Source organism: Penicillium angulare (assembly GCF_028827245.1).
Source record: "Penicillium angulare strain IBT 27051 chromosome Unknown utg000007l_segment0_segment0, whole genome shotgun sequence".
In the NCBI taxonomy this organism is placed as follows: domain Eukaryota; kingdom Fungi; phylum Ascomycota; class Eurotiomycetes; order Eurotiales; family Aspergillaceae; genus Penicillium; species Penicillium angulare.
The window spans coordinates 2,960,551-2,981,813 of record NW_026623166.1 but is presented as its reverse complement, the minus strand read 5'-3'; the positions used below and the strand labels follow the sequence as shown (position 1 = coordinate 2,981,813).

The window sequence follows — 21,263 nt, the reverse complement described above, 5'->3', positions numbered from 1 at the left end:
ACATCAACGTTTAACGACTTTTTTTTTAAGTGGTCCTTTTTTGGCATGAACACTCGATGAGGTTTTCATTGTAGTATCACCATTCTTTGCTGTCTGTCAATAATAAAAACACGATAGAGAGCTTGAATACCCTAGGGTTTATACATTCGAGATTAAACCGAATCGCCAGATCCCACGCTAAGGTATTCGGCTTCAGCCTCGACGGCGACGCCGAGCATTGCCACCCTCAGCCTCAACAAAGCAAGCACTCAAGTTTAGTTGAGGCTGCATTGCCTTTTTTTTTTGGCACATCCCTATTAAACCTCGAAACACAATGTTACGACAATAGGAAAATGATGAAATGTACAGTTTATCCCGCCATGCGTTTTAGGTCCCACAGAATCTCGTTTAGCGCGTAAGATACACATGGAATTAGACTTCAGGGTCCATCTCGTGGCCCCTCTTCCCTAACCAAGCACCATGCAAGCCCCCACAGAGATCTGGCAACTCATAATCCAGGAGGCGATCGAGGTATTGCCCCTGAAGAATTTATACGAGGCAAGGCTTGTGAATTGTTCGTTGATCATATCGGGTTTACGAGATCGATCATCATACGAAATGAACGCTCACTTCAGACAGTCCTTTTCGCAGATGAGATCAACGCCCGATTACCAACTAATCGCTGATTAAAGGAAGACCCGGATCTCTTTCAAGTTGCCGAATGGAGACGATTTCCCTTAAAAAGGCAGCACATGTGGAATAAAATTCGACTTCTTGCCCAGAGACCATGCATGTTCTCCACATTGATTTATGACGTTCTTCAGTTGCCGCGTCTGGCCAATTTGAATAAGGATCAACAACATATTTGGATCGACAAAATCATCGACGTAGTGATATGGGGCCAAAGGAATGCAGAGCAATTGTTTACTGCTGCCCGCTACTCCTTTTTCTTACGGTGGTATATGTCTATCAGACGAAGTCACTGGGTCGTAGAATGGGAGCCACCGTAAGTATTTTTGAACCTTGCCTTGGCTGCTAGTGCTATCCAAGCGAGGGGATAATGTTAAGCTTCAAGGCTTGGTAGATCAGGGACTTCAGGTGGATGGGTACAGTTCGCGTATCAAGATGATGCCCATGAATATTGCATGTAGGATTGACAATAAATAGGTGATGAAAACCATGGTGGCAGCCGGGTGTCCCCTTTGGTACCATAATTACACATATACAGACATTCTTTACAATCGTACGAATGCACTGTCAGTTGCAGTACGGAGTGGAAACAAAGAGGGGCTAGAAGGGTGGATTGAGATGCTGTCCAGCGATGAAGAGTCTCTTGAGAGTCTTTCATCAGCATTGCGCACTGCAGTAAGATTAGGCAGATGGGATATGGTTGAAATGGCCGAGCAATGTTATACAGGGAATCTAAAGCCCTTGGAGGCTGAATGGCTGACCGAAGGCACGAAATCGGGACAGCTGAAAATTTTGCAGCATCTTCTCCAAGAGCGAGGATTGGATGCTACAATGCAAACTCCACGTTGCAAAAAGGGGTTAATCTATGCGGCACTCCATGACTGTTCCAACGCAAGGAAGACCGCGGTAGTCAAGGCTCTTCTGGAACACGGGGCGAATCCTAATAGAGTTTATCCGCCGATCACGCAGACACTCTTTCAACGAGCCATCGAGGACAGAGAAGTGGAGATTGCGAAATTGCTGGTGGAATATGGGGCAGATGTGAACTCGGTCGGCAGCAGTAGCTGTATAACCAAACAGAAAGCGCCGTTATTTCTTGCTAGTCGGCCTGGACTGGCGCCGCTGGTGCATTTTTGCTTGCGCACGGTGCCAATCCCCCCTTTCGGTGGAAAGGAAAGTCGTCAACTGGTTTGTTGTTGTGACGGAGAGCACGATGATTGGTTATGTGGAGCAAGCATTGATAGAGTTGGGTTGGTCAGCGGGGAATGTACGGGATACGAAAATCGACTACCTGGTGCTAGAGGGTCGATCCAGAGGCGAATAAGACATATACACTAGTAGAACTATTAGATTAAACTTGACTCAGATCATGAATCAAACAGAGAATAAGTCCCGTGCCCATTCACCGTGTCCACTGTGTACTATGTAGAACTCCATTAGGCTGCTCTCTCTGGCTTCATCTCATTCGATGTATAGAGCCCCACTTTGCTCTGGGCTCGTGTCCTCTTTTTTTATAAATAGAACTTTGGAACATCTAGAATTTGTGGTTTGCTAGTGGTTTAGCCAACAAAGACATCACTATGGCTCACATATAATTAAAAGCCTTTGACGTAGAGATTTGCCCATATAAATACTTGATAAAAAGCCACACCATGTATAGTTTAGAGGTTTAAAAAAATGATGTTCTAGCATAAGTCTCATCTCGCCCCCCGACGATCGTTCCCAGCTGGTCTCTGCTAAGATTTATTTTAGAACGGGCAACGATCGAGGCCGATCTCCACCTCCGACCGGGCTGTGGCGTCGCTAGTTCTAAATTCATCCTTGGAGGGAGAAAAATGGAAGAGGGAAGAAAAGGGAAAATAATATAAAAAAATAGAAATTCAAAAATCTCTGCGCCTAGAGATCTCATAAGTCCAATCAAAAATTCCTGTACCTAGCCGCACATCAAGAGAAAATATAATAGGGGGAGGATGTCCCCTATGCACGCAGATTAGATGGGCCCCAGTTATTATTTATCTCATCACATTTGCTACCAACTATTCTTAGTCCCGTTCACCCCACCAACCCGGATGCTGAAGTACATACATTAAACCACGGAAACCCATCTTTTCCCCTCCCACCTCCTCCCTTCCCAACCCTCGATGACACTCTTGACACTCTACCCCTCGCCTGAAGTGAGATCCTCATGTTCCCCATCCACTACTATGTCCTGCATTTCACCTGCCGCCGGTGACCGTCCAACCATGACCGGGCGACCGAAACTCACTCTACAAACCTCTGCTCTCCCACGGACCTTTGGCACTTCAACAACAGGCCTCTCCCGTCCCTTCACAGCCGCCGCAGGCACATCTCCTACAGTTCGAAACACATTCAAGAACGCCTACGATGTTGTTGCATCTCCCACCTCCGCAGCAACCTCACCCTCCAAGGGCCCCAGCCACCGCTTTCCCACCGACAAACCCATATCTCCTTATGTGCACCACCCCTCCAATAATAATACCTTCAACCACCGCAGTGCCTACCAACTACCTCTAGGAGTGCGCAGTATCTTGCGCAACTCCCCCCTCGACACAGTCTCACACCGACGCTCCGGCTCCATATCCGCGGGGACAAGTGGGCCTGCGAGCGCAGGAACTCGCCGTGTCTTCTTCCCAGCCAAGAAACAAGTGAGCTACCGCGTACCACTCGAAGAGGAGATCCGCACTACAAACTACACTGCATCACACCTGGACCTCGTATTAGAAACAGAAGAAGACGAAAAGCAGAAGGAAATCCAAAAACAGACAGAGGCCGTGGCTGCGCCCCACCAGGCAGACCGGGGGCCAGAAGAACCAAAAGTCGACTCCACCGACGAGTCAGATTCTAGCCAAACCTCGTCAGCATCAAGTACGTCGGATGAAGCCAGTGCAGACGAAGGCGTAACGAAATCTACACTGTCAAAGCTTGAACGCAAGAAACGACGAACAATGCGAACAGAGCGGCAGGTACGGGCTGTTGCTCTTCTGGACGGCCTGGACACAGATCAATATACTGGATCGTCTACACCGCAGACTCCGCGGCAGGGTCGCGTTAAGCGCCGACGAGAATGGACATGGACTTTGGGGCCAATTCACTCGATCGGGAATACAAGTCCTTCAAGTGCCTCTTCGGCGACAACTACTCCTGAAACACCTTGCATTTCTTCGGCCTCCACTGTGGATGAACCGAAGATGGAGCTTCCTTCCTGTCAGCAGGAGCAATAAACCATTTGGGGGCCGGGCGCTCATGACCCTGCTATGACCTCTTCTTTCTTCTTTCTTTTTACTGATGCATAACGGTGATGCATTTACTTCATTTACCTCACGAATCACGGTTCCCCTCATTATAAGAGGCATTTGGTGGCATTTCTATGACAAGCGATACATTCTTGCTTCCTACTACTATTATTTTCTATTTGTGGTTTTGACCCAGTTATGCTGGTGATTTACTGTACCCAACATTTCTTATTTAATTTAGAAATACTTAATTTCTTTCAATATACATATTTTTTTGTCACACGGTTAAGCTTCCAATGACTTCTTTCATCACACAGCCGGCGCCAACGGAGCGTGGCAGAAGTGACGCATCGTGCATAATGACGCCGCCACAATAAAGCCAAGACCTCCCAACCACACACTCCCCCACCCCGGGAAGTACAGTGCATATAGTGGTGTCAACAAAGTTTGTCAAAAGAAACTCCGGAGGCGGGTCTAACCATTTTGCATAGAGACCAAGGCTATTGCTTACGGGTATGATGCAATTAGTCTCCAAATCATCATTCAGAGTGGATTTCGTGCAGTTGCCATGTGTAAATCGTACTGCGTGTTTTCAACTGTTGATCTGTCAATCATTGCCTCAACAGCCAAGGAACTAGAAAAGTTATCCCAATGAAGTGTTCAATTTAAATGTTTAAACTCTCTTTAATCTGTGGATATATGTCGTCATATCGTATACTATAAGCAACGGTCCAAAACCATAGAAAAAAGTACACTAAATCCTCTGAAGATGGATAGTCCCCACCTCAAAATAACACTAGATACGAAACTGAGGCACAAGCCCCTCAAAATGACATCAACAGCAATATCAACAATCCTAATTTTTCTTGTCTTCAAGTCTCCGTCTCAACATCTGGCTCGCGGCCCGTAAGCCCACCAGCACCGACCTTCTTCTTCATCTTCCGAAGCGCAAACTTCGCCTCATCCTTTGCAAATATCGCATTGCGCGCAGGACGCCACTGCATCAGACCCCGCTGCTGTCTCTGTTCACTCCTCCTATTCGCTTTATCGCCGTGCTCGGCACTCGTCCTTGACGAAGACGCCGTCGCCGCACTAGCACTAATCGTAGACGGCCCCTTAGAAAGCGCTTGGCTGCTATCATCGTCATCTGGCTCCTGGTCAGAATCAGAATCAGACCCATCATGCTGGCCATCCCCATTATCAAAGCTTCGATGCACAGATGGTTGTCCCTTCAGAGGCGGGGGCGTAATAGGATCATGCTTCGGCTCGTCTTGTCCTGGCTCTGCAATCTTCTTACCCGTTGAGTCAGTGTAGGCCCGTGGATCATGCCCAAACGCACCACTCCAATCGTGACCTTCACGATCGACCCAGCGGCGCTGTTCAGCGGGGCTAGCATGCTTCAGCACATCACGAGAGTCAATTAGACTCTGTTCGTGCTTCTGCTGAACTTCCTCGGGGACTTCGACTAATACGCTTCGCGAGCGGACACCCTGTGATACACAGGCTTCCCATGTTTCGAAAGTCTCGCGGGAGTCATTATCGATGACGAATTGCTCGTGCGACTCGTCGATACCAGGTGAGAAGCGACAGCGGAACTGGAAGCGGCCCACTGTCTTTAGATCTTCAAGCCCGGGGACTTCCTTAGCACGCCAGTTCTCTTCCGTAATGTAGTTCTGTGTTAAACGAGCGCCACTCTTTGTAGTCCAGATCGGGATGTCGATGTCCGTATCCTCGTTATCGACTAGATGCTGGAGCCAGAGGATGGCGTAAGCGGCAGCGGTACGTTTGCCTTGGGTATGGAACTCGAAGACGACTGGTGATCGGTAGCGATGTTTGACTGGCATGCGGAGCTTGTCGCGGTAGGTTTCGTCGGATGTGTCGTAGATCACGTCGTTGCCTTCTGTGCGTGCTGAGTGTCGGGATATCTTGCCTATGCTGCCACCAGTGCGCATCTTGATCTTGGAAATCCGGCCGTAGTCCTTTGCAATGATCTTGTCTGCAGTGAACTCGAATGTGCCCACGTCCCAGCCGAGCATGGTAGGTGGGAGCTTGGTCTCGACGTGGCGTAGGAGAAGGGAAATACGGATTCGTCCGAATCCAACGCCGCCGTCTAGTGGGTACCAGCGGGTGACTTGGGAGCTTGTTTGGAAGATGTCGGAGAGTTTGATTGGGACCACGCCCAGGATGGGATCGTGTTCTCTGTAGCGTTGGTCACGTACGGTGACTGTGACAACAGCTGATCGCCAGTCACGCACGAAGCGCTCTGTTCCAGCGTTGAAAATTGGCTTGGAGCTCACGGCCTTGGGACGTGTGCGATAGATCTGTTGAGGATGTGAGTATATTGGGTACATTTTGGGCGGCCTATAGAGTTGGAGAAATAACATACCAGTTGATCATTTAGTAAGATCTTACAGTAGCTTGTAGGCAATTCACCACCTTCCTCCTCTGTGTTCTCGCCAAAGGGCTTAGCAGGTTCATACTCCTTACCCTTGCGATCTCCATCGCTACCCTTGATATTGGCAAGCTGGAGGTTGACGATCTGGTGGACAACAATATGAACAATACCGCTAGGCCAGATAGGATCCGGTGGTGTATGCACAACGGCATCCTCTTCTTCATTGTTGATAACGCCCTTCTCATCCTCAAATGTTGGATCTCCCTTCAAATTCTCAGGAAGATCCTTCTTCTTTCCATCAGTCCGCAGCTCAGGTCGTAGCTTGGGTTTTCCGAAGTATCCAACCTCCCAATGAAGTTGACCAGGCATCTCGCTGCCCTCGTCAAGACCTTGTAATTTAGAGATCTGAGGATACATACGGCCAGGATGCTGGAGCATCTCCCGGATTGGTAGTTCCACCTTACCGACAATATCATCGGCTGTATTGCGGTCAGAGTCCCAGAGCTCAATGCTCAGGTTTTCGTCTGCCTTGATCAGCTCTGGTGTGACAATTAGTGCAGCAGTCTCCTCCCACATTGGGTTGAGGTCATCTGTAATCACTCGGGTGCAGTACATTGGCTTTCCGTACTTGGAAAACGACAGGTTGATATAAGGATCGCTACCACCACCTTCGCTACCGCGACGATCTTGTTTGCTTAGACCAACGGCGCGATGAATGCGAATCCACATCACACCCAGTGCCAGAGTATCCTTGTGGATATCGTCACCCTTGAGCATCATGCTCAGATCCATAGTCATAGACTTCGGTGCAGCGAACATAGAGCAAGCGGCACCAATAGCGGAGTTGACGAAGTTAGAGATCAATGGAAGGTTGAGGATGTTAACACCCCTTTTGAGCATAGGCACACATCCAGCCTTGACATGTGGAATACCAACAAGACTAAAAGTGAGGTCCTTTGCGAAGGGAGGCTCTGGCATCATCTGGAGACGAAGTCTGACGGTACCCACAAGCTCGGTGAGCTCAACGAAAACGGGGAATGGAATACCAAATAAACCACGAATACCAAGGTAAAAGACTAAGTGCATGTGCATATTGCGGGCCTTGGAAGAAGCTGTCCCGCCGCTTGGTTTGGCGTGGTAAGCAAACGAGGCTTCCATGTTATAGTAGCTTCCTCCTTCCTCGGTGGCAGCAGCCTCCTGGGGGTCTTTGTTCTTCAAATTATCCTGGTGAATGTTTTCCTTCAAGTTTTGAACATGATCATCTGGAAGAGCACGCATGCTCAGAATGCGGAATGGATTATTACCCTGGTCGATCTCTGCGATGCGGACATTTTCAACCACGCTTGGCGCAGAGGCTTGCATGATGTCCTCGATTGTGTCGGCCATTGGTGCTAGCATTTCAGGATTCATAAGACCCCAGACGACACCGAGGAGTGAGTTCATCCATTCGACAGACTCCGGGAGAAGGTTTGCAGTAGCCTGAAATAGAACACATCAGTGTGGGCTTCTCAATGTTGAAGAATTCAATACATACAGTTTGCCCTCGAAGCTGCTCACTACTCCATTCCATGTTTTTACCGCTGCGAATGACCTCTTGTACCCATAGCCAAACACCGCTGGCAATACACACTGCCAATGGGATAAGCCCCCATAGCGAGCCCCCGAAATATCGTCCAAGCACAATAATCGAGAATGGAATAGCAATACATAGTACTGTTGCACGAGATTCTAATTGCTTGAACATAGGTTCAAATGTGATTGTTGGTGTAGGATGGAAAAGGACATTGGTTTTCTCGCCGCGAATGGGGACATCAGATGTGGTTCCTTCGGCTATGGGATCGGGAGGTGCAGTGATATCTTGCTTTTCTTTATATTCCGCGAAGTCTTGATCGTGGCTGGTATAAACATCCTGCCATATCCGTATTAGTCTTCAAATTTTTTTTTTTCTTTTGCATAGATCATATACTCACAGTCGGCTGTCCGAGGTTGGCATTGGGGACTGTCAACTATATCGTGTGTTAGCGCTCTTGAAATGCTCGTTAAGCTGACCAAAGCACAAACCATAGGGTTCTTGACAGCCTCCATAGAAGTCTCATCTTGATCCTCAACTCCGATCTCCTTTCCCGTTGTCGGATCAGTCACGGTCCGCATTTTAGCTTTAGATACCTCTCGGGCCTTATGAGCCACCGCATCTCCTTGTTCACCAGCATGTTGCTTTCCACGTGTGTCTTCCCATTGTTGTTGCCTGGCTTTCTCATCATTTGACCTCTTCTCTTCATCGATTTTGCGATCGCGCTCTTTCTTCTCGCTATCGAGATGCTCAATGAATTTCTGAACAGTTGGAACAGGATTGGCACCACTCCAGTGTTCTCCGACACGATGCCGCTCTGGCGATTCAACTTTCGGTGGTTCCGTCATTGCGTTGCAATTATACCCACAGGAAGTGCGGGCGCTTCGTTGCTGTATAAGAGATAATATTCAATAGACCGGGGGTTACGATTAGGGGATCTATAGATCGTTCGAGTCGGAAAATTGATTTCTCACGACTGCCCCCACGTCAATGGAGATTCAATTCAAGTAATCAGGCGGGGAGAGAACTTTAAAACAAGCTCCTCTCGTATGTGTTTGCTTCAAGCTCAGCTGTTGAAGCAGAAACTGCCTTTGCCATTAAGTTGGGCGGACGGAGCAACCGAGAGCTTCCCCAGAACTACGTCATCAGTGGGTTCAACCGGGAAATCTGGTGTATGACGATGGCAAACACGCTGTCATTTGTGAGTTTAGTGTTTTATCTGCGACAATCTTGTCGTTTCATGCAATAGAAATTGATTTTACGACGATCTCTTCACATCCAAGGCCTGGCTGCCTCCTCTCCGTCCTTCTCAGCGGGGTTCCGTTCTTGGCGTTCAAGTTATGCTTAGACACCCAATTCTAATATTCATGCAATGATCTCGTGTACACAACCCCTCCTCTTTAGATTAAATTCAAAATGTCAAAGGTTTATATGAGCAGGTCAATTGATCTTTTTTCTTCTGCCAGTTGGATTGATATTCGTGATGGATCGTCCATCATCAAGGAATCGGATCCGTAACATGATGTCACTAGCAGATCTGTGACTTCAATGCCAATGCTGTATTAAAATCCTGCTCGACGATGGAAACAGTCATTTTCAAGTTTCCGTCCTTAGACCCTGGTAAACTTTGCTTAGGTTCGTCTGGTATTGCGGCTGAAAGCTGTGTTGTACAGGTCGACATGGCATTGTAAGCACATGAGCAACTGTTGAATAAACAATGATATCTCAGCTCAGAGATCGGCAAAACTAGTGATTAGATCAATCCCTGGAGCAGATCAGGTTCACCGACCAAGGGACCTAGCGAAAATTGGGGGTATTTTATAGGTCCATCAGCTTCTGAATGATGATCGATACTCGAGAAGACATTTTCATATCCGCACTGTTCGATGGATCTACAGCATCGATGTCATAATGGTTCATGGGTATATGCTGATCGCTGAATTCTGAGGTGCCTGCCATTTGCTCCAGTTTCGACATATCAAATATAACCTGGGAAGTGACGTCTCTTGTGTTTGCGACGATATGCCACCGTACATAGTAGGCAATTAGCGGTTCTGGGAGTGGCATGAGGCCAAACACTTATCGCGTTGGCAGAATCGATCCAGTAACATGCTGAAGAGTCCCGGAAGGAAGCTAGTTCACTTCTCTTGATGTTTTAAATATGGATACATGGGATATTATTGTTTGAACTCCGTAGCTTTAGGGAAGTTGAAGTTAGCAAAATGCACCGAGTAGCTAAAGCCTGACTGATTTGCTTATCGCGACCTACCGCTTTCCATCACCACAACCTCATCCCGTAACTTCGATCCACATCTCGGACCTGCACATTTGAACTTCGCAGTCCACATTGATCGCTTTCAACAATTTGATTTTATTAAAATGTCGACACCGGATGAATCACCAGCTCAGAGAGCCGCTCGCCAACGCCGTGAGCGCCGTGAGGCCAAGATCAGGGAAGGAGGCTCCGCCCGTCTGGACAAGATCACCAGTCTAAGCGGTCGCACCCCGCAATCAAGTATGTCACCCTAGCAGCAGGACCAGGATGGAGATGTCGAAAATGATCAATACAGAAAAGCTGACGAAGGTTCTTCACACGCAGCCCAGGAAGAAGATTCACCTTCTCCCCGACCTTCCCAGCCCACTTCGCCCGCCATCTCTCAATCTCCCTCCCCATCCCTACAAGCTCAACAAGACCAACAATCAGTGGCGGCCCTCCAAGCTCAACAAGATGCCTTCCGTGCTATGCTCCGACAAGCCGCGCCTGAAGTGGCCCAGCATCAACAGAGCCAAGAGGCCAATGAAGTAGAGGACCCAACCCTCAAGCTGTTAAACTCCCTTCTTGGATCCATGCCGACAGACCCCAACGGCCCACCACCACCACCAGACGGAGCTCCCGGCCAAGCACCAAGTGCAGGACCTGGCCTTGGGCCTGCAGCTATCGCTTCTGCACTCGGCCTGCCCCCTTTCCTCGCGAACCTGGTCGGTGGAGCGCTCCAGACACAAGAAGAAAACCCAAAGAGCGTACGACTGTGGAAGACTCTGCACATCTTCTTTGCGCTCAGTGTCGCTTTCTACCTGCTCTTCATCATCGGATCATCTGTCGCACTGTTTGGTAGTCTCCCTCCGAAGCCTGCCACTGCACAGAACCCATTTGTTATTTTTATGACGGGCGAGCTGCTTCTATGTGGAACACGGGTATTGTTTGGGGGGCAAAATGGGATACGCTCGGGAATCAAACTGGTAAAGGATGTTATTCGTGATGGCAGTCTTATTATCTTTGCATTGGGCTTGGGAAGTTGGTACACTCGTGAGTGGCAGGTTCTTGGTTGATTAGTCGCTTTTTTCTCTCGCTTCCCACTTCCCACTTCCACGATTAGCATACAAAGCATGAATTTATTCGGGTCTACCATGATGTAAAATCAATCGATCGCATTTGCATAGAGTTTTTTATGTAGTCTACATGTACGGTTCCTTAACTAATTACAGAAATCCTTAACCAAGTTGACAAATATCTTTTCCATCTGCTGTAGACTCTCTACAGTAACCCATTCTTCTTTGCTATGCAAGCCTTCACCCGAAGGACCGAAGACAATGGATGGAACCCCCACTTCGGCTAGTAAAGCTGCATCGCACCAGAAGGGCACAGTTCCAAGTTCTGGTGCCTTTCCCAAAATTGGGGTAGAAGAAGCGACTGCTTTCTTTACCAGAGGGTGATCTCTGGAAAGCTTCGTTGTCGGACGTGATATAGTGATACGAGGCGTTCTGTACTTGAAACGAGGATTTTCTTCCAAAACTTTGCAAAGAATGGTTTGAACATCCTTCATGATAGACGCCTCGGTCTGAGTAGGAATAGTGCGGAACTCAACTGTGATGGTGCACTTTCCAGGGTAAGAAGACGGCTCTTCACCTCCTCGAATGAGACCACAGTGCAAGGATGCTCGGCCAAGGAGATCATCTTCAGGTAAGCTTTGCTGGTACTCCTCGAGAGCTCGAAGGAACCATCCAGCGTTCATGATGGCGTCTTCACCGGATCCAGGATCAGAGCCATGAGCAGCAACTCCGAGAATATCAACTTCAATCCACACGAACCCCTTATGCGCAGTGATAATACTTTGCATGGTTGGCTCGGGGATTACCGCGGCATCGGCACGCCATCCAGCAGCTATAATGTCTTGAGTACCCTGTGACGCATCCTCTTCGTCAGATACAGCAGCCACAATGATGTCTCCTCGGGGAAGCTTCTCATGCTTCCCTGCTTTGATTGTTGCCATTGCTGCAAGTGCCGCTGCCAGACCACCTTTCATGTCCAAACTTCCTCGCCCAAATACAGCCTGTTGTTCATTTTTCATGGCGATGACTCCTGAAAGGGGGTTTACACCTTGCTCATAGCTTGAGTTGCTAACGGTGTCGACATGACCGTTGAACATAAGTGACTTTCCTCCGCCGCTTCCACGAAGCACACCTACAACAGAGGGACGACCAGCAACAGACTCAATACGATGTGAATCGATATCACGATGAGCAAACCATGCCGTTAAGTAGTCGGCGATTTCGCTTTCCCCCGCTCCATCGCTGACAGATAAAGTAGGGTTGGATGAATCAATTTGAGTGAGCGCCTGAGTAAGACCCACGGCATCCTCGACAGACACATCCTTAGGGATCGAATATTGCCGTGCGCCTTCCGTGCTGAGAAGCACTACGACAGATTCATGGCTCAACAATGAATATGCTTCTTTAGAAATGCGTCGCAGTGCAGCCAAGGACGCACCGCCGCATGGCCCAGCAGGCACTGATTTCGACGTTAGATACTGAACTGCACAATGGCTCTCATATGATGATACAGTCACGCAGGCATCAACAAGGCGTTGCAAGTCTGGCCATGCCGTTGTAGATACAGTACCGCAGTTCATTCCATTCATAATAGTCGCAGTTGTCCCGACGGAAATTGACTTCCCAGCACGGAGACTAGAGGATAGGCAAGGTGCAGAGTCGGGCTCGACAGCAACAACGCCCACATCTCGGGTTTTGCAATGCCTCGTCACAGCATGAGCAAGACTTCCAACTCCAACAGGAGTGACCATCATGTTGGCGGTCAGACCGAGCAGAGATAATTGTTCTTCGGCCTCGTTCGTCATCGTAGAATACCCCTCCACAATCCAAGCGGGGACATCTTCGTACCCGTCAAACGCAGTGTCTTGGATCAAGAGTACAGTTTCATCTTGTGCTTGTTCTGCAGCTTTCTCGACAGCTTGATCGTAGTCCCCTTGAACAAGCGTTACTTGAGCACCCTCCGATGCAATGCGACTGCGCGTGTCCTCATCCATAGACCGGGGCGCAAATATCTCGGCGGGAATGCCGAGCAGCTTTGCCATATAAGCAACGGCTCGTCCATGATTGCCTTCAGTTGCAGTTACTAAAGACATCGAGCTCGCCTTCGCCTTCACTGCGAGTTCTTCTAAGGTGGTCTCAGTGGCCGATAATCCGAGATGCTGCGCGATAGCTCGGAAAGAGCCCCATGATGCACCAAGGACCTTGAATGCGGGGAGACCGAATCTGTTGCTTTCATCTTTCACAAAGACTGATTTAATCCCAAGCTCAGCCGCAAGCTCTGGAAGAGATACAAGCGGAGTAGGTGCATAGTTGGGAAGCGATTTGTGAAACTTGGCGACGGCGGGGGAGGGCGTAAAGTCGCATCGCTCGCTAGCAGCGGCGGGGTTCACGTAGATCGGACGCCTGGAAGACATGGAACAACGAACTTTCTTGAAACAAATTTGACTTCTAGTCTCTAACGCTCAGGATGTGGCCGGACTCATATATTAGCTTGTTTGATGTCACTCGGCAACTTTGGTTCACGGCCTTCCGGAGACATGGTGCGCCTTCTGACAACAGCGCCTTCTAGCAACATCACCCGTAAAGTGGGTGGACCCTCTGGAAATTCAACCATGTCCACAATTTCGCTGTGGCAGTGTGGCTTAATGAGAATTCAAAAATTTCTCGCTGTTTGCATTTTCGGTTAATCATTGCTCATTGTAGGTGAGCGAGCGCCTTCGCAGAACATTCGGTGGTATAAGCTTTTGTGCCGGCCTCGCTCAGGGTTGATCCGATACAAAAATACCACTATATGACCCTTAAAGCTGCTAAGCCAGGGTCTTCAAATCGAGAATTTGGAGCACTTTGTCGAAGAAATACACTCTATGATGCACGCAATCAAATATACCAAGCCGACCCACTATGATCCTCGTTCCGTGCCACTTGGCCCGGTTTCCGGTGCAACGGGGGCCAACTGTTTCAAAAAAAAAAAAAAAAAAAAAAGCGACGACATGCTGTGGTACAATGGCTGGACAAAGGAAACTATGGGCGATGTTGTCAAAGGTAAAAACATTGCTAGACACCATTCATTCTTATGTGCCTGTTCGTCGCAGATAGTTACAAGACCCGGAAGTCTAAAGTGTAACTCATGACTATCGATGTTCATATACTTACTTTCCTTTCAAAGGCTATACTTGGTTTGCCTGCAAGCTGTCCTGCCTGTCTATCATAGATATCAAAGATCAAATCTCTTGCTAGCTATGACGACTGACTCCCTGATCATCCCGCACTTAGACTTTTTATTTGCCCGCCAGTATAGTGAGATGAGTAACAAGATAACAAGAATAGAGGAAATATACAGCAACAAGATGGCCAGAAACTACTGGGTATGGCGAGGGGCATCGGAGGATCTAAAGAGTTGTTGTCCCGCGATACCACCTATATGACTCCCTATGACGGCCAATGCGAGTCCCAGACTGCGGTTTGTGGGCTTTGTTGCATTGATACTCACCCAGGCATCGTTGAGGCCTTGAGCCAACGCATTCCCTCCGGCCAGAAGTGTAAATATGGCATATAGAGTCCATTCATTCCCATCATTTGCTATGCCAAACAAGGCGCCTGAAAAGGCAATGACCAGATAAAGGCGACAATGCACCAAGGTCCCCGCATGTGTGTTTTATCCGATCCAAATGCAATTAGGTATGAAAGAATGATGACCAGCACGCTGCTCACGGAATTGAGCAGATTCGCGTTCACTGTAGAGAATCCTAGCGACTTGATAATGGTAGGCCCGTAGAGCTGCAATCCACCTTTCGGAGCCAGGCTGACAATGTTGAGAATCATGTGAACCCGTAGTCGGTAATCTAAGAGAGCTTGAACGATGGATTTCAGAGACATTTGTGCATTGTCAGTGGTTTTTGATTCATCATCTGCCACGACACGGGCGCGCACAATAGGAAGTTCTCGTTCGGAGAAGAAATCCCAGCTGTGATGCAATGGGGCAGTTTTGGATGGGTTGGCGGGGAGGAACGTCACGAAGAAGACAAAGATCAGCAAAGTAAGTGTACCCTCCACTGAAGCTAGTTAGAAAAAAAATTGAATGTACTTTTGGTGTGTGACTTACGGATAAAAAGCCATTGCCAGCCGGAGAGACATTTGAGGCCTGCCATTTGAACCACTCCAGCAGCAAGTAGGGAGCCTATAGCAGTGGCACCATAATTTCCAAAGTAGAAAATGGATGTTCCGAATTGCGGAATTGAAAAAGCTCTCCGACTTTGAGGATGGGACTGTGAAATCAACCCGATTTAGAAGCAATATAGACGTTGCGAATACAATTAGGGCGCGAAAATGCACATTTGCCAGAGACCGATCAGGTGTAGAATTGTTGTATAAGGGTTCGATCATTTCGAGAAAATTTTCACTGGAAGAAAGAATGGGAGAAAAGAAATCACAATGCTCAAAGTAGATATCCAGGAGCCTCTCAGCTGCGTCCCGTCCAGATATGGCCGGTATTGTCTCCGATGGCATTTCATCCAAGAGAGAATGGCTGTCAGACCTTTCATTCAAAGGTAGCCGGGAGACCGGGCCAGAAAGTAGTGATTGTAGCAAAGACAAACCATCGTGGCTTTCGTGTCTTGCAAAAAAAGGCTGTTGCTGGAGACTGTTACTCGCAATCTGGCCGACCAGGTCTGCAGGTTCTTCCGCAGTCTGATGAGGCAGTCTGGAAGGTGAGTCAATATTTGCTCCCACGGATAGAGGAAAATTCGGAGTTGGTGTCTGAATTTTCTGAATAGCATGAGCTGGTGGCTATGATTCGAGAAAGGCGATGCGGTCTTCGAGGCTTTTTACATAAATGAGGTACTATTAGAACAGTGCCGAACGCGAAATTATATGGTAGGCTTGGGAAGAACCTTCTGGGCACAACACCCCCATCTATATCAGTGCTAAAACACTCCACGCCCACGTGTTCGCAGTTTGAACAAGCCGGGATCATTATAATATCCGAAAGCTTATCACTACATTCTATGTTATTATCTTCAATTTTTATTTCTAGGACGGTACTCAGGTATATCAATTGGTCCAAAGAAAGCTCATGGGTGACAGTGTATAGGCGCCGAGGGATTCATGCCGCCCCCATACTATATCGCTGCGGTGATCCTGCAAGGCTGTGTACGGGTGTACGGGGGAAAATAGCGATCATCGGGAAAAAACCTCTTATAACCTTTACACTAGTAAGTTCATTTAAAAAGAAAGAAAGATTACTATATCTCGAGGATACATCTTAAGATACATGGTAGGATTAAGGCTCAACTTGGCGATATCGTGATTTTCAGCCGGCAGAAATAGGCAAACAGGGACTAGGTAACTAGCAGACACATTATCCCACTCCCTCTCTCTATCTCTCTCTTCCTTTCCCCACAAGACCCTTTTTCGTTGACCTCCTTTCCCATAATGACACACACCTTCAGTTTTCGAGTCTCCGGAGACTCGACTCCAGATGTCCTTGGCGTGATTGCTCGGCGCTAGTTGATTGGATAGTCTCATCTGACCGGAAACATGTGACTCGTATACGAAGTATGCAGCAGGCAGGTCATGGCGACGCACCCGATGCGCTCATTGGAAACTAAATTCGAATCAATCAGAAGGCACCTTAATCGGGCCAAACAAACCGATGGGGCGAGTTGACAAATTTCCTTCTGAATCTGCCTGATGTCGTCGAGTGATTATAAAAGGCATCATCACTCCAGGCTCTAACCAGTCACCGACGGCGAAATTTGACACACATTGGTATGTATTTGTGCTTTTGTTGAGGAAAGGCAGGTTACCGTGCTGACTAGCTTAGAATTAATCCGAACTTCAATTGGAGCTAAACTGAGTTCCTAATCATTCCCCACGCCGCATCCAGTGATTAAAACGGTTACAGCCTTTATTACGCAGATTGAACATAGCGGATAGGGTAGTACATCATGGTGCAAAGGAATGGCTTGAGTGTCATTCATTGTGCGGAGAAGCCTGTAGCTGAGTAAATTTTAACCATCCATTCTACTTGCTGATGGTTGAATATGACGCCAACTGAGAATTGTCAGCATCGTGTTTGTCCATGGGCTATTTGGAAAACCTCAAGATACTTGGACATACAAATCGTCAGCCGCTTCGAATGCATATTCATCCTCGGACACAGAACAAACCAAATTCACCTCGAATTCCACTGAAAAGCGAAACCACAGGTTGAGTAAGCTGAGTTTAAGGTCTTTATTGCATCGCTCAAGCAAAGGAAATTCAACACAATTCGAGCATGAGCAAGGGTCTCCCTTTTCGGATCCGGGTGTGCATGATTTTACCCGGAAAGCTACAGAGGGCTTATTTTGGCCGAAAGATTTGCTACCAGAGGTGCTTCCAGATACCAGAATATATGTCTGGGGCTATGATGTTGACATAGATCACATTTTCTCATCTGCTTCTCAAGCAACCGTCTTTCAACACTCCATGAACTTACTCAATGATCTTGCTGATTGTCGGATTTCTGATGAAGAGGTGAGTCCCAGAACCTTGGAATCAATTACCGAGAAGGCCCAATTTTAATGATTAAAACACAGAGAGCTCGGCCTCTGATATTCGTTGCGCATAGTTTAGGTGGCATCATAGTGAAGGATGTAAGGAACTTGACATTTCTCATCTCATGTGCGCCGCTGACACTTAACAGATGTTAAACGCCTCCCGGGCTGAAGTCACATATCTGAAAGATATACTGCCTGCAACCCACGGTATCATATTCCTGGGCACACCGCACAGAGGCTCTCAGATTGCAAGTCTTGGCAAGATAGCGCATGATATAGCAAAACTGCTCTGGAAGTCGCCAAATACTTCTGTGCTTCGCGATCTTGAAGTTAACTCACAAACCCTTGAACGGATAGGCAGAGGCTTCAATCAGATCTTAACACAAATGAAGTTGGAAATTCATTCCTTTCGCGAGGAAAAGCCTATCAAGGGCATCATGGTATGGTGAATTCATAAGGCGTCGTGGAGAAATGACAGCTGATGAAGCTCACCTTAGGTTGTGAACCTATTTTCATCTACCATAGAAAATGGGCGGGAAATAGTTGGAAGCATAGACGCCGACCACATCAATATGACCAAATTTTCTAGTCCTCTTGATGTGGGATTTATTCGGATTAGTAACACCTTGGCACGATGGTTTGATGACATTCAGAATAAGAAAAAAAAGTTGCCAGATGACGGAGCTGAGTCAAGCTATGTATGTCTTATGATGTTGCGTGCCGGCTAGCGACGATATGCTAACCTTACAAGGACTATGATCATGTAGGCTGCCTTCGACAACCCCAGATTCACGAGGATAAGCTAACAAAGAAGGACAGGAACAAGTCAAAAGGTGGCTTGAACCAGTGGATTTCAAATCGCCGTTGGTAGCTCTTATGGACCAACCAATTTTCATCTCCAACCGAGCTATTTCCCGGATACCCGCGGTCGAAAATTGGCAAAGAAGCTATGGCCGTGTTCTAAACATCACTGGCGATACTGGCTACGGAAAGACTTCTTATGCAGCTGCTCTTGCCGAGCAGAAACTTCAAGAGTCCTCACAAACAAATGCTTTTGCTGGCTTCGCGTTTTGTCGCGGCCTTACATCCTCGGCAATTTTCAGAAGTTTGTTATGGCAATTTACTCAGGTTGGCCACACGAAGCATGAGCAAGCTCAACAAGTCATGCAGGCATTTCACCGACATTCCCACTCGGAAACGGACGCAGGAATCACATCAGATGGAGGGGGTGTGGTCTTCAGAGAGATTTATGAGAAGCTTCTAAGCGATTACGATCAGGTGACGCTAATTTTGGATGCTGTCGACCAATGCAGATCTCAGGAACACTTCATACGTCATATCTCAAGATTAGCATCGTATCTGTCTAGAGCCCAGGTCAAATGCAGAATTCTACTCACTAGCCGGATCGCCATCGAATGGCCAGAAGCGGAAAAAAGCAATATATCCCATCAAGTCATACCGATAACAGAAAATGAAATGATAGATGACATCATCCAATATGTCAGTCGCTCTCTACAGAACCTGCGACCTCCCGTGTCGGAGTCCTCACAGGCTAGAATCCTGTTGAAATGTTCTCACGTGGCAGGAGATGGTTGGCCATATGCGATGCACAAAATGGCCACTGAATACCTCTCCGAAGGCAGGCATATTGCAGCTCAAAGGATTGAGGAGTCCGTATTAGATTACAGGAAAGACAAATTTCCGGAAGAAAGCATACCGACTATCGAGTGCAAGAGGGTACTTGCATCCGCATTGGGGGACCAAGGACTATACCAAGAAGCTGAAGCTTTGCAACGGCAACTCCTGAACACGTTGCGGCTTAAGCAATCAGATAGTACACTCGTTCACGTGATTATGAGTGACCTCGCTCACACACTAGCTGACAGTGAGAGGTGGGCAGAAGCCAAGGAAGTTCAACTTCAATTGGTAGATATCTGGGAACGAGGTGGCCCGGAGACCGTAGGTCAGTTGAGGACAGGAATAAAGAACCTTGCTATCACCTGCAGTAACCTAGGAGAACTGGACGAGGCAGAGAGAATGTTGCGACAGGGCCTGGATCGCGACATTGAGGCTTTTGGAGACAACATGGACCACGAATCAATTGTGCTTGATAAAATCAATCTTGGACAAATTCTGGCACAACAGGAAAAATGGGACGAAGCAAGAGTACTGCAATTGAGCGCTGTGGAAGCAAGCCTTCGAATCTTTGGACTGGACAGTCCGATTACGTTAAATTGCATGTCTAACGCAGCTTGGGCATTGCAACAACAGGGTGAGTACGTAGAAGCAAAGGAGCTTCAACTTGAAGTTGTTGCTGGGAGAACCCGTATGTACGGGCCTGATCATCCCTTGACTCTCAAAATATGTGGCAACCTTGCAGCGACACTAGGCGGACTTCATGAATTTGATGAAGCCCGGAAGTACGCCAGGCGAGCACTGGGATATTATGTTGCTTCGTGATTTATTTGTTTCAATTAGGCGAGTGCTTCACTTGCATTCTGTATATGCAATATGCATCTTGTCCTATAATATAATGACATTCTATGTTTCTATATGTGGATGCCATTGGTAACTCTTCATACAATTAGGTGAGACATTGGAAGCTACGTACATTGAATCTGTAGCGCTAGGTTGTTTGGATTTGTTGAAGAGGTCGCCATTGTCTCAAATCCCAAACGCCATCACTTTTAGTACATAGTTGTAATATCTCAAGTGTTCCGAACCCGAGAATCCAAGTCCAGGTTTCCATTGAACATTGAACGGTCACTCATCGAATACAACCTCTATCACACTTCTCACAAGTTTATCAAGCCCGATAATTTGAACAAAAAGCCCTCTAAACTTCTGCTGACTGAGATTTAAGAGGACTGCCAGTCTACTGACGCTCATATTCCTTCTGCACACCCAACCCAGCTCGCGCACTAATATGCCGCTAGGCATACGAAGCTGCAGGATCCTTTACTCCAAAGCTTGCGGATACACGTAGACATTCAGTTTGTCATCCTTTTTTATTCTCCCACCCCGCAGCCACTCCAAAGAAGATACTCCCAGAGGATATCCAAAGGAAGCGTGTAGAGAGGGTCTAATCTTTATTTACCACTGCCAGCGCCTCAGAATAAACTTTTAAGTGATTTTGACGAGGCCTTCTTTAATAAACTCGAGTTCATCTCGGGTGCCTGGAGGAACCTTTCCGATAGGAATGATCATTGGCCCCGTAGTAGTAATATTGGCGGGTAGACCTTCCTGCCCACTGTGATCATCTTTATCGAAGGTCATTAAACCACAACTCCAAACAACTGACTCAACAGCCTGGCGCTGATCAGGTCGTGATGATGTAAACTTGCGCTCATTGACATGTAAGTGCACATGTGTATGGCGGCCGATAGGTTCACTCTGGCATAAACGATTTTTTAACCGGCAGAAAATAAAGATACCTGTAATACAATATAGATTCCCACATGTCTGCAAGTGCAAATCATAAAAGAATTTCACTTGATTGTTGCTACGAT

The 21,263-nt window shown here is 47.6% G+C and overlaps 7 protein-coding genes across 7 annotated transcripts; 4 read left to right on the top strand and 3 right to left on the bottom strand.

Moving 5' to 3' along the window:
• Window positions 1-1,158: 1,158 nt before the first annotated feature.
• N7478_010367 (ankyrin repeat domain-containing protein) lies at window positions 1,159-1,993 on the top strand (the record flags this gene model as incomplete). Its single annotated transcript, XM_056926581.1, has 2 exons — window positions 1,159-1,735; window positions 1,773-1,993. 2 exons carry the CDS (start codon window positions 1,159-1,161, stop codon window positions 1,991-1,993), a joined length of 798 nt encoding a protein of 265 aa, XP_056775951.1.
• An 880-nt stretch (window positions 1,994-2,873) lies between these two features.
• Window positions 2,874-3,911, top strand: N7478_010366 (uncharacterized protein; the record flags this gene model as incomplete). Its single annotated transcript, XM_056926580.1, has 1 exon — window positions 2,874-3,911. One exon carries the CDS (start codon window positions 2,874-2,876, stop codon window positions 3,909-3,911), a length of 1,038 nt encoding a protein of 345 aa, XP_056775950.1.
• An 884-nt stretch (window positions 3,912-4,795) lies between these two features.
• On the bottom strand, window positions 4,796-8,736 carry N7478_010365 (C2 domain protein; the record flags this gene model as incomplete). The annotated part of the gene is made up of 5 exons (XM_056926579.1): window positions 4,796-6,244; window positions 6,310-7,797; window positions 7,853-8,227; window positions 8,289-8,324; window positions 8,380-8,736. The coding sequence occupies 5 exons, from the start codon at window positions 8,734-8,736 to the stop codon at window positions 4,796-4,798; spliced, it is 3,705 nt and encodes a 1,234-aa protein (XP_056775949.1).
• Window positions 8,737-10,267: 1,531 nt separating this feature from the next.
• Window positions 10,268-11,218, top strand: N7478_010364 (uncharacterized protein; the record flags this gene model as incomplete). The annotated part of the gene is made up of 2 exons (XM_056926578.1): window positions 10,268-10,403; window positions 10,473-11,218. The coding sequence occupies 2 exons, from the start codon at window positions 10,268-10,270 to the stop codon at window positions 11,216-11,218; spliced, it is 882 nt and encodes a 293-aa protein (XP_056775948.1).
• A 146-nt stretch (window positions 11,219-11,364) lies between these two features.
• N7478_010363 (uncharacterized protein) lies at window positions 11,365-13,632 on the bottom strand (the record flags this gene model as incomplete). The annotated part of the gene is made up of 1 exon (XM_056926577.1): window positions 11,365-13,632. The coding sequence occupies one exon, from the start codon at window positions 13,630-13,632 to the stop codon at window positions 11,365-11,367; it is 2,268 nt and encodes a 755-aa protein (XP_056775947.1).
• A 1,165-nt stretch (window positions 13,633-14,797) lies between these two features.
• Window positions 14,798-15,366, bottom strand: N7478_010362 (major facilitator superfamily domain-containing protein; the record flags this gene model as incomplete). Its single annotated transcript, XM_056926576.1, has 2 exons — window positions 14,798-15,270; window positions 15,321-15,366. 2 exons carry the CDS (start codon window positions 15,364-15,366, stop codon window positions 14,798-14,800), a joined length of 519 nt encoding a protein of 172 aa, XP_056775946.1.
• A 3,264-nt stretch (window positions 15,367-18,630) lies between these two features.
• N7478_010361 (kinesin light chain) lies at window positions 18,631-20,214 on the top strand (the record flags this gene model as incomplete). The annotated part of the gene is made up of 1 exon (XM_056926575.1): window positions 18,631-20,214. The coding sequence occupies one exon, from the start codon at window positions 18,631-18,633 to the stop codon at window positions 20,212-20,214; it is 1,584 nt and encodes a 527-aa protein (XP_056775945.1).
• Between the last annotated feature and the right edge of the window lie 1,049 nt (window positions 20,215-21,263).